The 15,840-nt window shown below is 71.8% G+C and overlaps 3 protein-coding genes across 6 annotated transcripts; 1 reads left to right on the forward strand and 2 right to left on the reverse strand.

Moving 5' to 3' along the window:
* Positions 1–136: 136 nt before the first annotated feature.
* UBXN1 (UBX domain protein 1) lies at positions 137–4,558 on the reverse strand. Its single transcript, XM_072881549.1, has 8 exons — positions 4,375–4,558; positions 3,976–4,029; positions 3,755–3,904; positions 3,516–3,659; positions 2,865–2,916; positions 1,152–1,247; positions 825–1,086; positions 137–251 (listed from the first exon to the last, which is right to left on the reverse strand). The coding sequence occupies exons 1-8, from the start codon at positions 4,428–4,430 to the stop codon at positions 202–204; spliced, it is 864 nt and encodes a 287-aa protein (XP_072737650.1). The 5' UTR covers positions 4,431–4,558; the 3' UTR covers positions 137–201.
* A 709-nt stretch (positions 4,559–5,267) lies between these two features.
* On the reverse strand, positions 5,268–10,422 carry BSCL2 (BSCL2 lipid droplet biogenesis associated, seipin). Of its 4 annotated transcripts, XM_072880705.1 has the most exons (10): positions 10,336–10,422; positions 9,092–9,399; positions 8,935–9,016; positions 7,768–7,932; positions 7,549–7,683; positions 7,372–7,469; positions 6,140–6,275; positions 6,007–6,061; positions 5,592–5,647; positions 5,268–5,484 (listed from the first exon to the last, which is right to left on the reverse strand). In XM_072880705.1, exons 2-10 carry the CDS (start codon positions 9,298–9,300, stop codon positions 5,305–5,307), a joined length of 1,116 nt encoding a protein of 371 aa, XP_072736806.1. In that variant the 5' UTR covers positions 9,301–9,399; positions 10,336–10,422; the 3' UTR covers positions 5,268–5,304. The 4 variants fall into 4 exon arrangements, with proteins under 4 accessions (XP_072736806.1, XP_072736803.1, XP_072736804.1 ...); XM_072880702.1 differs by lacking the exon at positions 10,336–10,422 and having other exon boundaries at positions 9,092–9,716; XM_072880703.1 differs by lacking the exon at positions 10,336–10,422 and having other exon boundaries at positions 7,768–7,911; positions 9,092–9,696.
* A 1,148-nt stretch (positions 10,423–11,570) lies between these two features.
* On the forward strand, positions 11,571–12,043 carry GNG3 (G protein subunit gamma 3). The gene is made up of 2 exons (XM_072880722.1): positions 11,571–11,683; positions 11,769–12,043. Exons 1-2 carry the CDS (start codon positions 11,585–11,587, stop codon positions 11,895–11,897), a joined length of 228 nt encoding a protein of 75 aa, XP_072736823.1. The 5' UTR covers positions 11,571–11,584; the 3' UTR covers positions 11,898–12,043.
* The last annotated feature ends 3,797 nt before the right edge of the window (positions 12,044–15,840 follow it).

Below are 15,840 nucleotides of genomic sequence, written 5' to 3' on the forward strand. Positions count from 1 at the left end.
CCCCTCGGGGCACCGGGACCCCCCCCGGGGGGTGACACCCAATAAACGGGGTCTGCGCCCCCACGCCCCCGCTGCTCTGTGCTGGGGACGGACGGACGGACGGACGGAGTGACGAGGGGGGGACGACACAGGGCTGAGGTTTATTTGGCGGCCGGTACCGGGGGGGGCCCCCGGGGATTTGGGGGGCCCCCCGCCCCCCTCTCAGGTCCCCTCCTTCTTGGCCACGATGAGGACGGCGGATGGCACCAGACCTGCGGGGGGGGAGACACCCGTGGGGACCCCCCTAACCCGCCCCCCCCCAGGAGACCCCCAAACCCCCTGGGGAACCCCAAGCCCACGGGGACACCCCCAAACCCTGACCCTCCCCAGGAATCCCCAAACCCCAACACCCCCCAGTGACACCCCAACCCCTCGAGGACCCCCAAATTTCCCCGGGGACCCCCTCCAAACTACCAACCCTCCCACCAAGGACACCCCAACCCCCACCCTCCCTGGGGACCCCCAGGGACCCCCAAACCCCAACCCTCCCCCAGGGACCCCGGACCCCCAAACCCCAGCCCTCCCCCAGGGACCCCCACCCTCCCTGGGGACCCCAAACCTCTCCCGGACCCCCAAACCCCAACCCTCCCCCAGGGACCCGACACCCCCCCGGGGACCCCAAACCTCTCCCGGACCCCCTGAAACCCCGACCCTCCCCCAGGGCCTCCCCAAACCCCCGCGGACCCCCAAACTTCCCCGGGGACCCCCCAAACTACCAACCCTCCCACCACTGACACCCCAACCCCCCAGGGACCCCCAAACCCCGGGACCCCCAAAGCCCCTACCCAGCTCCTGCAGCGGCTTCTCCATGTCCTCCTCGGTGAAGAGCCGGCGGGGGAAGGCGGTGCGCAGGCTGAAGGGCTCCGCCGCGCCGGGGCCGCCGGGGCTGGTGCTGCCGGTGGTGCCGGTGCCGGTGGTGCCGGTGGTGCCGGTGCCGGTGGTGCCGGTGCCGGTGGGCCGGTGCAGCTCGACGTAGAGCCGCACGGCCGCCAGCGGCTCCTTGGCTCGGAAGCTCTGGGTCAGCGCCCGCCCGTCCGGCAGCCGCACCTGCGGGAGCGGGGTCAGATCCAGATCCCCCCGGGATCCCCCCAGATCCCCCCCGATCCCCGTACCTGGATCCGGCACTGCTCGTACTCCCGCTTGCCGGGGGGCGAGGGGGCGGCGGGGGCCGGCGGGGGCGGCTCGGCGGGGGCAGGGCTCGTCCCAAACTGCGGGCAGAGGGGATAGGGTGATCCCCCGGCGGGATCCACTCGATCCCCGTGGGAGCCGCCCGATCCCAGCGGGCTCTGCTTGGTGCCGGGGGGGATCCACCCAGTCCCAGCAGCTCCGGGCTGAGCCCAGCGGGAGCCGCTTGATCCTGCCGGGACCTGCTTGGTCCCCACAGGATCCGCTCAATCCCACCAGGTCTCGCTGGATCCCCAGCAGGCTCTGCCTGATCCCAGGGGGGATCTGCCTGATCCTGCCGGGACCCGCTTGGTCCCGGCAGGGCACAGTTGATCCCAGTGAGATCTGCCAGGACCTGCTTGAGCCTAGTGGGACTCTCTTGATCCAGGATCTACCAGATCCCTGCGGGACCCACTTGGTCCTTGGAGAACTTGCGTGATCCCGGTGGCACCTCCTTGGTCCCAGCAGGACCTGCCTGACACCGGGGCGATCCCCTCGATCCCACCAGGACCCACTTGATCCCAGCAACAGCGGCCTCATCCCCGCAGCACCCACTTGCTCCCCATGGGATCTTCCTGATCCCGCAGCACCCCCTTGTCCTTGCGGGACCCGCCCGATCCCCATGGGACCCACGTGCTCCTGCCAGGACCTGCCTGATCCCAGCGGGATCTGCCCGATCCCAGCCCCCTCGATCCTGGAGGCACTGACTTGGTCCCTGCAGAACCCCCTCGATCCCAGGGGGACCCGCTGGATCCTCACAGCACCCGCTTGGTCCTGCCAGCACCTGCTCAATCCCTTGGGCCCACTTGATCCCTGCCGGATCCACTCAATCCGTTGGGGCCCGCTCTGTCTCAGCAGGATCCACTTGATCTCTCAGGCCCTGCCTGATCATGGCAGGATCTACTCAATGCCCTGGGCCCCACTCAACCCTGGCATGATGTGCTCGATCCCCACTTCATCCCGGCAGGATCCACTCGATCCCTCAGGCCCTGCCTGATCCTGGCAGGATCTGCTGGATCCCTTGGGCCCCACGTGATCCTGCCAGGATCCGCTCAATATCTTGGGCTCCACTCAACGCTGGCATGATCTGCTTGACCCCTGCTCCATCCCGGCAGGATCCACTCGATTCCTTGGACCCCACTCGATCCTGGCGGGATCCGCTTGATCCCTTGGGCCCTGCTGCATCCCAGCAAGATCTGCTCGATCCCTTGGGCCCCACTCAACCCTGGTATGATCTGCTCGATCCCTGCTCCATCCCCGCAGGATCCGCTCGATCCCTTGGGCCCCACTCGATCCTGGCGGGATCCGCTTGATCCCTTGGGCCCTGCTCCATGCCAGCAGGATCCGCTCGATCCCTTGAGGCCCATTCAATCCTGGCAGGATCCACTCGATCCCGGCAAAATCCGCTCGATCCCTTGGGCCCCACACAACCCTGGCATGATCTGCTTGATCCCTGCTCCATCCCGGCAGGATCTGCTCGATCCCTTGGGCCCCACTGGATCCCTTGGGCCCCACTGGATCCCGGCGGGATCCGCTCGATCCCTTGGCCCCCCCTGGATCCCGGCACGATCCACTCGATCCCTTGGGCCCCACTCGATCCCGGCACGATCCACTCGATCCCGGCAGGATCCACTCGATCCCGGCAGGATCCGCCCGCTCACCTTCTGGGCTCGCTCCGCCTTGTCCCGCTCGATCTTCTCCCGCACCCGCTGCCTGCGGGGGGACGGGGGGGGCAGTGGGTCCCCGCGGTTCGGGGGTGACCCCAGGGTTCGGGGATCCCCTGGCCGGGTTCGGGATCCCCGGGGTTTGGGGGGGGGCTCCGGGGGCCCCGGGGGGTTTGGGGGAGCCCCCTTGGAGTGTGGCACCATCCTCGGGCTTTGGGGGAGCCCCCCGAGTATGGGGGTCCCCCCAGGCTGTTGGGTCTGGGGGAGCCCCAGGGGCCGGGGGCAGCCCCCAGGTTTGGGGGCTCTCCCGACCTTTGGGGTGACACCCCAGGGGCGGGGGGGAGCAGCTGTTTGGGGGTGCATCCCCAGGGGTTCCCCCTCCCTCCCCCAGGGTCTGGGGGCCCTTTGGGTCTGGGGGCGCCTCCGGGGCTTGGGGTCTCCCCAGGGTTTGGGGGGCCCCTCTGAAGGTTTGGGGGGGGCCCCCAAGGGGTTGGGGTGCAGGGCCGGGGGCGCCCCGGGGGGCTCGGGGACGGAGCCCAGGGCTTCGGGCTGTCCCCAGGGACCTCGGGGTGTCCCCCCGCCCGGCTTTGGGGGTGTCCCCGGGGGTTCCGGGGTGCTCCCCCCCCCCCGGTTTGGGGGTGCCCCCACCTGGCCAGCCGCTCCTCCGCCCTCTCGCGCCGCCGCTCCTCGGCCGCCCGCCGCTGCTCCTCCTCCCGCCGCCGCTGCCGCAGCCGCGCCAGCTCCTGCCCCCGCCGCCGCCGCTCCCGCTCCCGCCCCGCCGCCGCCAGCAGCCTGGGGGCACCGAGAGGGCACCGGGGGGAGGGGGAACCCCTGCAGCCCCAAACCCCGCACCGCCCCCCACCCCCAAACCGCCCCCACCCCCTCACCTCTGGGTCTCCTCCTCCTCCGGTGCCGGCCGGGCCCCCGCGCTGAGGGGCCCCCGGTGTCCCCCGCCCCGGTGTCCCCCGGTCGTGAGCTCGCGGGAGGGGACGTCGGTGTCGTCGTCGTCGCTGTCGTCATCTTCGTGGGCCACCAGCCTGGGTGGGGGGGGTGTCACGGCCTTGGGGACACGGGGACACGCGGGGGGGGGGGCGGGACACACACGCACCAGTCCATGGCCGCCTCGACGCCCCGGTTCCCCGTCAGCGCCAGCGCCTTCTGCCTGCGGGGACCGGCGTCACCGGGCACCGGGACCCTCCCGGGGGTCCCCGGACCCTGCCCGGGGTCTCGGGTCCCTCCCCGGGGTCCCGAGGGACCCTCTCCGGGGACACCGAGACCCTCCCGGAGCCCTCCCCGGCGACACCGTCCCGGGGGTCCCTCCCCGGGGTGCCCAGCGCCTCTTTCCGGGGCCACCGGGACCCTCCCGGGGCGCTGGGCCCCCTCCCCGGCGACACCGGGACCCTCCCGGGGCTCCCTCCCCCGGTGTCCCGGAGTCCCTCCCCGGGGCCACCACCGGGTCCCTCTCCCGGGGCCTCCCCTCCGCTCTCCCGGCCCCGGCCCCGCTCACGCTCGCCGCGGGGCGAAGCCCATCTCCGCCAGCGCCTCCAGCGCCCCGCGCTCCATGGCGGCACCGCCGGAAGGGGCGGGGCGGGCCCGCGTCACGTGGCGCTGTTTGGTCACGTGGCGCCGGGGGCGGCCACGGCACCACGTGGTTACGACGGCGGCCGCGCGGGGACAAGCGGCGGCGCGATCGCGTCCGGGGGCTGCGGGGGGGGGCGGGGGGGAGGGACCCCCCAGAGAGGGGATTTGGGGGAGGGGAGGGGGAATCGGGGGGTATGGGGGGCTCATAGGCTCCGGGGAGGGGGTCTGCCCCATGGGGCCCCCCCGGTGTGGGGGGAGCTGAGGGTCCCTGCTCAGCCCCATAGAGCCCCCCCACCCCGGTATGGGGGTCTGCTCCATGCCCCATAGATTCCTCTCTCCCCCCCCCCAGGATGGGGGTCCCCAGTCTGCCCCATAGATGCCCCCAGGATGGGGAAGGGGGGGGCTCCTCACCATCCCCTGGGGGCCTGGGACAGGGCGGGGGCAAAGCCCCACAGATGGGGGCGGAGGGGGGGGCACAGCCCCACAGATGGGGGGCGGAGGGGGGGCACAGCCCCACACATGGGGTCAGAGCCCCACATGGGGGGCAGAGAGGAGCACCGCCCCACAGAAGGGGGGCACAGCCCCACACTTAGGGGGCAGGGGAGCACAGCCCCACAGACGGGCTCAGAGTCCCACACATGGGGGGTGGGGGGGGCCCTGCCCCATCCTCCCCCCCCCCTGTGGCAGAGCACCCCGAGCCCCACCCCCACCCCACGGCGCCCCTCCCCCGCCCCTCCCCAGCCGAGGCCACGCTCACCGAGGGGAGGGGCGTTTATTGGGGCCCCCCACGCGGGGCGGGGCGGGGCCCGGGCGGGGGGGACCGGAACGGGCCCGGGGGGGGGGTGGGGGGAGGGTCTCAGGAGCTGGAGCAGGTGGGGCGCCGGCGGGGGGAGGGGCTGGGGAGGAGGGCGTGGCCGCCCGCAGGGAGAGGGGGTGGGCGATGGGGCCCCCCCTTCCTCTTCCTCCCCCTCCCCCTCCTCCCCCTCCCCCTCCCGGGGGGAGCGGTCGGTCGCCGTGAGCAGGGGGGACTCGGCCTCTGGGGGGGGGGAGGGGAGAGCTGTGAGCAGCGCCCTCCCCCCCCCCAATCCTGGGGTCCCAGGCCCCCGGGGGGGTTGGGGGCTTTGGGGCAGCGGGCCCCCTCACCTTCGCTGGGCTCCCTGGGCCCGAGGCTGGCGGGGCGGGGCGGCTCGGTGCGGGGGCTGCGGCAGCCGTGGGGGAGGGGCAGCATTTGGACCCCCCCAAACCTCCATCCCCTCCCCCAAGACCCCCTTGTGCCCCCAAGCCCCCAAACTCCAGCCCCCCAGGCCCCTGTTCCCCTCGACCCCCAGCACCCCACCCCTCACCCCCCCAAAGCCCCTCCCCCAACGGCTCCCCAAACCCCCATCCCCCACCCCAGAACCCCCACCTCCTCAATGGCCCCCAAAGCCCCCCACCCCTTCCCCCACCTCCCCAACCCCATCCCCCTTCCCCCCCACGCCCCCCACCCCTCCCCAAACACCCCCACCCAAGACCCCCCCACCTCCCCGCTAGCCCCTCCCCCGCCCCTCCCCCACCGCACCCTCTCCCTCCTCCTCCGGCTCCCGCGTGGCTCCGGGCCCCTCGCTCCGCCTCGCCTGGGGGGGAGGGAGGAGGGGTGAGCGAGGACCCGGGGGGGGTGTCCCCAGCCCCTCCCCCCCAGCCCTGGGGCTCACCTGGGGGGCGGGGCGGGGCCAGAGGCTGCCCCAGGCCCACTGCAGGTACCCGGCGAGGAGGAGGATGGTGAGGAAGGCGAAGTTGCCGGCGACGCCCAGGAGGGCGGAGGTGAGGGGGAAGTGGTAGAGCAGGTACCTGGGGGAGGGGCGCGGCGTGGGCGGGGCTGGGGGCAGGGCTATGGGGCTGCCTGGGGGCAGGGGTGGGGGGCGGAGCTATGGGGCTGGCTTGGGGAGGGGCTATGGGGCAGGGCTGTGGGGCTGCCTGGGGGAGGGGTGTGGGGGCGGAGCTATGGGGCTGGCTTGGGGAGGGGCTATGGGGCAGGGCTGTGGGGCTGCCTGGGGGCGGGGCTACGGGGCTGCCTTGGGGAGGGCCATGTGGCAGGGCTGTGGGGCTGCCTGGGGGAGGGGTGTGGGGGCGGAGCTATGGGGCTGGCTTGGGGAGGGGCTATGGGGCAGGGCTGTGGGGTTGTGGGGGCAGGGCCGTGGGGCTGCCTGGGGGGGGTTATGGGGTGGGGTTGTGGGGGCGGGGCTATGGGGGTGCCTTGGGGGTGGGGCTATGGGGCGGGGTTGTGGGGGCAGGGCTATGGGGCTGGCTTTGGAGCAGGATTATGGGGGGCAGGGCTATGGGGGTTGTGGGGGGCGGGGCTATGGGGCTACCTTAGGGGCGGGGCTATGGGGCAGGGTTGTGGGGGCAGGGCTATGGGGCTGCCTTGGGGAGGGGCCATGGGGCTGCCTTGGGGGTTGTGGGGGTGGGGCTAGGGGGTTGTGGGGCGGGACCGTGGGGGCAGGGCTACAGGGCAGGGTTATGGGGGCAGGGCTATGGGCTTGTGGGGGCAGGGCCGTGGGGGTGGGGCGTTGGGGCTGCCTTAGGGGAGGGGCTATGGGGGCCGGGTCACAGGGTGGGGTTATGGGGCTGCCTTGGGGGGCTGGGCCATGGGGGGCTGGGCCATGGGGCAGGGCCATGGGGCTGGGCCACGGGGGGCAGGGCCATGGAGTAGCGCTATGGGGCTGGGCCATGGGGCAGGGCTATGGGGCTGGGCCATGGGGCTGGGCCATGGGGGGCTGGGCTATGGGGGGCTGGGCCATGGAGTAGTGCTATGGGGCTGGGCCATGGGGGGCTGGGCCACGGGGGGCAGGGCTATGGGGCTGGGCCATGGGGCAGGGCCACGGGGGGCAGGGCCATGGAGTAGCGCTATGGGGCAGGGCCATGGGGCAGGGCCCCCCATCGTTACCGCAGGCCGGTGAAGTGCGCGTGGACGCGGAGGCGGGCGCCGTAGAGCTGGATGCGCCTGCTCCGGATCTCCAGCACCGCCCCCTCCGTCGGGGCGTACTTGGGGGGCGAGACGGCGTTAACGGGGGCGGGGGGGGTCAGACCCCCCCCAAATCCCCCCCTCCCCTCCCCCGCTCACCGAATCCTCCCGGTAATGGGAGTAGAGCTCCACCTCCAGCGTCTGCTTCTGCTCAGCGAAGCCGGCGAGGAAGAGTCCGGCGAAGGCCACGGTGTCCAGCGTGCGCAGCAGGCGGGAGCGGTAATGCAGCATGGCCTGGGGGGGATGGGAAAAATTGGGGGGGGGGGAACCCCAAAAACACCCCCCCCCCCCCGCCCCCCATCCCTGGCCCCCCCTGACCGCCCGGGCGGCGGAGGCGAGGGGGCGGCCGCCGGCGCCGTAGCAGGTGATGGCCACCATGAACATGCCCAGGTCCCGGTTCACCGGCGACTCCGGCAGCTCCAGCTCCAGGGAGATGCGGTAGAGCTGCCCGTAGAGCAGCACCTGGGGGGCACGGGCATGGGGCTGCCCCACGGGCGGACCCATAGATCGGGGGGGGGGGGGGGGGGGCATGGCCCAACCCTCTGCACGCCCAGCTCCAGCCCCGTCGATCTGGGGGGCGCCCAGCCCATGTCTTTACCCACCCAGCTCCAGCCCCATAGATCTGAGGGGTGCAGGGCCAGCCCCATAGATCTGGGGGGCCCCCGTCCCATCTCTTTACCACACCCAGCTCCAGCCCCATAGATCTGGGGGGTGCAGGGCCTACCCCTCTGCACACCCAGCTCCAGCCCCACACATCTGTTGGGCACCCAGCCCATGCCTTTACACACCCAGCTCCAGCCCCATAGATCTGGGCGGTACAGGGCCGGACCCATGGCCAGCCCCATAGATCTGGGGGGCACCCAGCCCACCCACCTCTTTACCACAGCCAGGTTCAGCCCCATAGATCTGGGGAGCACCCGTCCCACCTCTTTACCCACCCAGCTCCATCCCCATAGATCTGGGGGGCACCCATCCCATGCCTTTATGCACCCAGGTTCAGCCCCATAGATCTGGGCGCTACAGGGCCAGCCCCATAGATCTGTTGGGCACCCATCCCACCTCTTTACACACCCCGGTTCAGCCCCATAGATCTAGGGGGTGCACGGCCTGCCCTACTGCCAGCCCCATAGATCTGGGGGGTGCACTGCCTGCCCCACTGCATGCCCAGGTTCAGCCCCCATAGAGGTGTGGGGCACCATCCCACCTCTTTATACACCCACCTCCAGCCCCAGAGATCTGTGGGGCACCTCCCCCACCCCCCCAAACCGATCTCCAGCCCCATAGATCTGGGGGGGGTGCACGGCCTGCCCCACTGCCAGCCCCACAGATCTGTGGGGTGCACGGCCCGCCCTTCTGCACACCCCCCTCCAGCCCCACAGATCCGTGCCTCCCCCCCACCCCCCCCAACCCCACCTCCAGCCCTATAGCTCTATCCCCACCCCCACCTCCAGCCCCACAGATCTATGGGGCACCCTCCCCACTCACCTTCTCCCTGTTTCCCCCCAACAAGGAGACGTTGGCGGTGGGGAAGGAGCAGAGCTCCGGCCCCGGGGAGCCGCAATCCGTCCTGGGGGGGGGGTGAGTTAAAAAATGTGGGGCAGCCCCCAACCCCCGCCCCACATCCTCCCCCCCCCAGACCCACCGGAAGGCGTAGTGGACGGGGCGGACGAAGGCGATGGCCGGCACGTAGGAGTAGTAGAAGCTGCCGTAGAGGAAGATGGAGACCCAGAGGAGGAGGAGGGCGGCGCAGGCCAGGACCCCCGCCCGCAGCGCCGCCCGCCGCGCCCGCAGCAGCAGGAGGGAGCCGGTCGCCTGCCCCCACCGCAGGAGGGGCACCGGCCCCCCAACCATCCTGGGCCCCCCAAGTGGGGCGGGTGAGAGGAGGAGGAGGAGGAGGAGGAGGAGGAGGCCCCGCGGCGCCGGGGGAGCCCCATGGGGCGGCCACGGGGGCTGGAAGCGGGGGAAAGGGGGAGTCGGGCGGGGCCGGGGCGCGGCCCGGGAGCACGGCCCTGACCCATGGATCTGGGGAGGGGGGCTGGGGGATGGCCTGACCCCCTGCACGCCCAGCTCCAGCCCCATAGATCTGGGGGGCACCCAGCCCACCCCCATACACGCCCAGCTCCAGCCCCATAGATCTGGGGGGCGCCCAGCCCACCCCCATACACACCCAGCTCCAGCCCTATAGATCTGGGGGGCACCCATCCCACCCCTATACACACCCAGCTCCAGCCCCATAGATCTGGGGGGTACCTCCCACAGCACCCCCTAGCCCACCTCCAGCTCCATAGATCTATGGGGCACCCAACCCACCACTATACACACCCACCTCTAGCCCCATAGATACGGGGGGGCACCCATCCCGCCCCTCCACACACCCAGCTCCAGCCCCACAGATCTGTGGGGCACCCGTCCCACCCCTATACACACCCAGCTCCCGCCCCATAGATATGGGGGGCACCCATCCCAGCCCTCCACACACCCAGCCCCAGCCCCATAGAGGTGTGGGGTGCCTGCCTCATCCCCCCCAACCCAGCTCCAGCCCCATAGATCTGTGGGGTGCACGGCCTGCCCCTCCACACACCCAGCTCCAGCCCCACAGATCTGTGGCGCACCCGCCCCACCCCTTTACCCACCCAGCTCTGGCCCCAGAGATCAGTGGGGTGCCCGCCCCACCCCAGGCCCGGCTCCAGCCCCACAGATCTGTGGGGCACCCACCCCTCCCCGCAGCCTCCTCCAGCCCCACACAGCTGGGGGGTGCCCGCCTCACCCCCCCCAGCCCAGCCCAGCCCCAGCCCCACACATCCGTGGGGCGGCCCCAGGCCCCAGCCCCACACATCCGTGGGGCAGCCGCCGCCCCACACCGCGGTGCCGGGCCCGGGCCTTTACCGGGAGCCGGAGCCGGACGCGTCCCCGCTCCCCGCCGCGCCCCACGCCCGCCCGAGCCCCGCCCCTTCCGGGTGGGAGGCCACGCCCACTGCGGGCCCCGCGCGCCCGCCGGGCTCCGCCCTCGTCTCCATGGCAACGGGAGGGAGGGCGGGGCGAGGGGATCCATAGGGGGCGTATGGGGGGGGGGGATCTATAGGGGGGATCTATGGGGAGCAGACGGGGGTTGGGGGCCATAGGGGATGGGGGGCCCTATGGGGCAGGGGGTCTGGAGGGTCCTATAGGGCCTGGGGGACCCCTATGGGGAGCGGGGGGCTGCGGAGCCCCATAAGGAACTGGGGGCCCTATAGAAAGGGGGGAGCCCTATGGGGAGATGGGGGAGGGGCCACAGGGAGCTGGGGGGCGGGGTGGTCCCCATAGCCCCTCCCCGGCCACGCCCGGTGCCGCATCCACCGGCGGGGAGGGGGGAGGGGTGTCCTCGCCCTCCCCCTCCCCCATCTCCTCCCCCTCCCCGGACGCCCCCAAGGCGGGAGGGGGAGGGGCGGGGGAGGGGGAGGGCGGGGGAGGGGCGTGGCCTCCCCCCTCCCCCGTGGTTCCGCCCGCTCCGAGCATCGCCCGGCACCGAGCGCGGCTCCGGCTCCGCAGCCCCAGGTGGGGGAGGGGCGGGGGATTGGGGGTGCGGGGGAGGGGGAGCTGGGGGAGGGGGAGCAGGGAATTGGGGGGCGGTGAGGAGTGGGAGGATGGGGGGCAAAGGGGGCGGGGGGAGGGGGATTGGGGGGCAGCGGAGAGGCCGGGAATTGGGGGGGGGGGGGGATGGGGTGAGGATGGGGGCGGGGGATGGGGGGCAGCTCGAGAGTTGGGGGTGCAACGGGGGGCAGCGGGGGGAGGGGCGCATTGCGCTGCGCCCCCATTCCATGGGGCGGTCGGGGGGCCCCCAGCCCCCAATTCTATGGGGCGATCGGGGAGGGGGCTGCCCGCAGCCCCACATATTATGGGGTGTTGGGGGAGGGGCACCCAGCTCCTATTCCCACGGGGGGCAGGGCCCAGCCCCCGACATGGGAGGGGAGGGGGCACCCCAGCCCCCAACTCTATGGGGCGTTAGGGAGGGGCCCCAACGCACCCCCCATCAATGGGGGGCTGGGGGGGTTTTTTGGGTGGGGGGGAGGGGCAGGCCACCCAGCCCCCACCCTAGGGGGGCTATTTGGGGGTGGGGGGTGGGGGACCCCAACAGTTCCCCCTCCCCCAGGCCCCCATGAAGGGCGAGACCCCCGTCAACAGCACCCTGAGCATCGGCCAGGCCCGCAAGATGGTGGAGCAGCTGAAGATCGAGGCCAGCATGTGCCGGATCAAGGTGGGGGGCGGGGGGGCACCCCATGGGGGAGGGAGGGACCCCCCACCCCCCACTTTGGGGTCTCCGCTGACCCCCCAACCCCCAGGTGTCGAAGGCGGCGGCGGAGCTGATGACGTACTGCGACGCCCACGCCTGCGAGGACCCCCTGATCACCCCCGTCCCCACCTCCGAGAACCCCTTTCGGGAGAAGAAATTCTTCTGCGCCCTCCTCTGAGGCTGCCCCTCCCCCCCACACCCCCCCCAAATTCCTGGGGGGCTGCCCCATAACTTGGGGGGTGGAGCCATAACTTGGGGGGCGGACGCATAACATGAGAGTGGACCCATAATGGGGGGGGGGGAGGCCCACACTTAAGGGGCTGCATCTTCATTTGGGGGCTGCCCCACACTTAGGGGCTGCCCCACACTTAGGGGGCTGCCCCACAACCTGAGGGGCAGACCCATAACTTGGGGGGGAAGGCCCACACTTAAGGGGCTGCATCACGATTTGGGGGCTACATCACAATTTGGGAGGCTGCCCCACAACTTGGGGGGCGGACCCATAACTTGGGGGGAGGGGAAGGCCCACACTTAAGGGGCTGCATCACGATTTGGGGAGGCTGCCCCACAACTTGGGGGGCGGACCCATAACTTGGGGGGAGGGGAAGGCCCACACTTAAGGGGCTGCATCACGATTTGGGGGGCTGCCCCACACTTAGGGGGCTGCCCCACAACGTGGGGGCAGCCCCATAACAATGGGGGGCGAGGCCCACACTTAAGGGGCTGCATCACAATTTGGGGGGGTTACCCCACACTTAGGGGGCTGCCCCACAAGTTGGGGTCCACACCCATAACATGGGGGGGGGGGCAAGGCCCACACTCAAGGGGCTGCATCACGACTGGGGGGTTTGCCTCACAACTTGGCGGGCAGCCCCATAACTTGGGGGGCAAAGCCCACACTTAAGGGGCTGCATCATGATTTGAGGGTTTGCCGCACGCTTTGGGGGGCTTACCCCACACTTAGGGGGCTGCCCCACACTTGGGGGGCAACCCACAACTTGGGGGGGTGGTGAGACCCACACTTAAGGGGCGCTGCATCACAACTCAGGGGTTTGCCTCATGATTTGGGGGGGGGGAGGGTTACCCCACACTTAGGGGCTGCCCCACAACTTGGGGGGCTGCCCCATATCCCTGGCAGGGTTCTGCCCCCAGCACCCAGAGCCAGCAGTGGAGACGTCGTTCCCTGCCAGTGCGGTCCGGGGCGGGGGGGGTGGGGTGTCCCAGAAGTGGGGTGCCCCTCCCCCAAAATTAGGGGCCCCTCCCCCGCGCCCCCATCCCCCCGCCCCACAGAGCACCAGGAGCCTCCACGGAGAGAAATAAACCAGGCCTGGTGTTTATCAGGAGCCCTGTGCGGGGGGGATGGGGGGGGGGGGGGGCGGGAGCAGCCCCGGAGCGGGGGAGGGGGCAGGGGTCCCCGCGATTTGGGGTGCAGCCCCAGAACCCGCTGACCACTGCACGGGGGGGGGATGGGGGACCCCAAAATCCCCAGCCCCCGCCCAACACCCCGGGGACCCCAAATGGCCCCATCGCCCCCACCCCATCCCCTCTGACGCCCCAAAACGGGGACCCCCACCCCCATCCCCCCAAATGCCCCCAACCCCCATCTCCCCCATCCCCAGTGACCCCCGGAATGGGGGACCCCCCCATGGCCCCCCACATCACCCCCCATCTGCCCCCCACCCCAGCCCCCCTCTGACCCCCCAAAACAGGGACCCCCCAAGGCTCCCCCACACCCCCTCCCCCACCCCCTCATCCCCCGACCCCATCGCCCCTCCCCCAATCCCAAATCCGAGAGCCCCGGAGGGGGAGGGGGACACCGCTATGGGGGGCATGAGGAGGAGGAAGGGGGAGGGAGGAGGAGGGAGAGGAAGGGGAAGAGGGTGAGGAGGAAGATGAGGAAGACAGGGAGGAGGAAGGGGAAGAGGAAGGGGAGAAAAATGAGGAAGAAAGGGAGGAAGAAGAGGAAGAAAGCAAGGAGGAAGGGGAAGAAAAAAGGGAGGAGGGAGGAGGAAGGGGAGGAGGAAGAGGAAGAAAGGAGGGGTGAGGAAGAAAGGGAGGAGGAAGGGGAAGAGGAAGCAGGAAGAGGAAGCAGGAAGAGGAAGCAGGAAGAGGAAGCAGGAAGAGGAAGCAGGAAGAGGAAGCAGGAAGAGGAAGCAGGAAGAGGAAGGCCGTGGCGCTCACCGAGGACGGAGGGCGCCGCTGGCGGGGGCGGAAGCTGTTTCCCCCCTCGGCCGCCCCCACCCTGTGCCCGGGCTGCTCCCCCTCCCCCCCCAGCCCGGCCCCCCGGGGTCCCCCCCCCATCCCCCGGGGCGGGGGCCCCGGCTGCTCCAGCCCTTCCTGGGTGCCCCCACGGGGACCCCCAGGGCCCCCCACCCCCCGGAGCCCCCCGGAGCCCCCTTCAGCCCTGCACGGCCCCCGGAGCCCCGAGCCCCCCCGAAGCCTCCTGGCCCCTCCAAAAGCCCCCCGGGGCCCCCCAAACCCCCACCCCACGGGACCCCACAACCTCCCCCAGCCCCACGGGACCCCCAAGCCCCTCCCCCGGAGCTCCATGGGACCCCAAACCCCTCCCCACCCCCGGGACCCCCACAACCTCCCCCAGCCCCACGGGACCCCCAACCCCCTCCAGAGCCCCACGGGACCCCCAACCCCCCCCCAGCCCCCCATGAGCCCCCCCCCACCTGGCAGCGGCAGCCCAGGCCGGCGTCCATGGCGGGCAGACCCACCGCCTTCCCCTTCCCCCCATCGCCCCACCGGGCCCCCGGCACCACCCTCAGGCGGGTCCCGGGCTCGGCCTCGCCCGCTCGGCCCCGGGCCCGGCCCCGGCGCCTCCATCCCCGTCCCGGGCCCCGCTACCCGCTCCCAACATGGCGGCGCCCACGACAGCTTCAACCCGCCTTTTGCCCGGCGCCGCCATGATGCCCGCGCCTGCGCTTTGTGTCACCGACGACCCCAAGATGGCGCCTCCCCTCCCAAAATGGCGGCGCGCCGCCAGGCCTCCGCGCCCGCCTCCAAAATGGCGGCAGCGGGGAGGCGGGGGGGGGACGAAGCGGCGGCCCACGGGGGGAACGGGCCGGTGCTGGGGGGAGGGGGAACCCCACGGGGGGGTCCCCGGTGTTGGGGGACACACAGCCGCGCACGCAGCGGGCACCCACGCGGGGAGGGGGGGGCAGGGCACCCCCACACCGCCGCCCGCGGCTCCACGGCCGCCATGTCGCCGGCTGCCGGCACCAAGATGGCGGCGCAGGCACCCACCCCCACCCCCACATTGCCATGGCAACCAGGCCCGGGGCCCCCAACCAGGCCCACGCCCAGGCCCAGGCCCAGGCCTTGGCCTCCCAACCAGGCCCAGGCCCCCCAGTCCAGGCCCGGGCCCCATAACCAGGCCCCGGCCCAGGCTCCCCAGCCCAAGCCCCTCAGCCAGGCCCTGGCCCCATAACTAAGCCCAGGCCCAGGGGCCCCCAACCAGGCCCAAGCCCAGGCCCAGGCCCAGGCCTCCCAACCAGGCCCAGCTCCCCCCTGTCCGGGCCCGGGCCCCTAAACCAGGCTCAGGCTGCTCAAACCGGGTTCCCCAACCAGGCCCAGGCCCCTCAGCTCAGCCTGACCCCTCAAATAAGGCCCAGGCCCCCCCAAGCCCCCCCAGGCCCAAGCCCCAGATCTAGGCCCAGGGCCCCCAACCCGACCCAGGCCCCGGGCCCCCAACCCAGGCCCAGCCTCAGGCCCGGGGCCCCCCAACCAGGCCCAAGCCCCTCACCCGAGACCCCCAACCCCCCCCCCGGGCACAGAGAGCGGAGTCTCCCCTCGAGTCAAGCGAATGGTTATTTTATTCTAAAAATGGACACTACCGCCTACATGGCCGGAGCGGGGGAGGGGGGGGTTACAGGTGCCACCAACCGGGGTACGGGGGCAGGGCGAGAGCCGCCGCCGCCGCCGCCCGCGCTCCCCTACAGCAACTACGACGGACAACCAGGACACACGAAGACGGGCGGAGAACGGGCGGCGGGGTTCTCCCTCCCCCCCCGGCGGGTCGTCGTCTTTTAAAAGGTTTGTCTTTTTTGAATTATTTAACACCAAAAAAAAAAAAAAAGCAAAAAAAAAAACCCAACAAAAAACCCCAACAAAAC

This window comes from Ciconia boyciana, chromosome 16, assembly GCF_034638445.1.
Source record: "Ciconia boyciana chromosome 16, ASM3463844v1, whole genome shotgun sequence".
NCBI classification, from domain to species: domain Eukaryota; kingdom Metazoa; phylum Chordata; class Aves; order Ciconiiformes; family Ciconiidae; genus Ciconia; species Ciconia boyciana.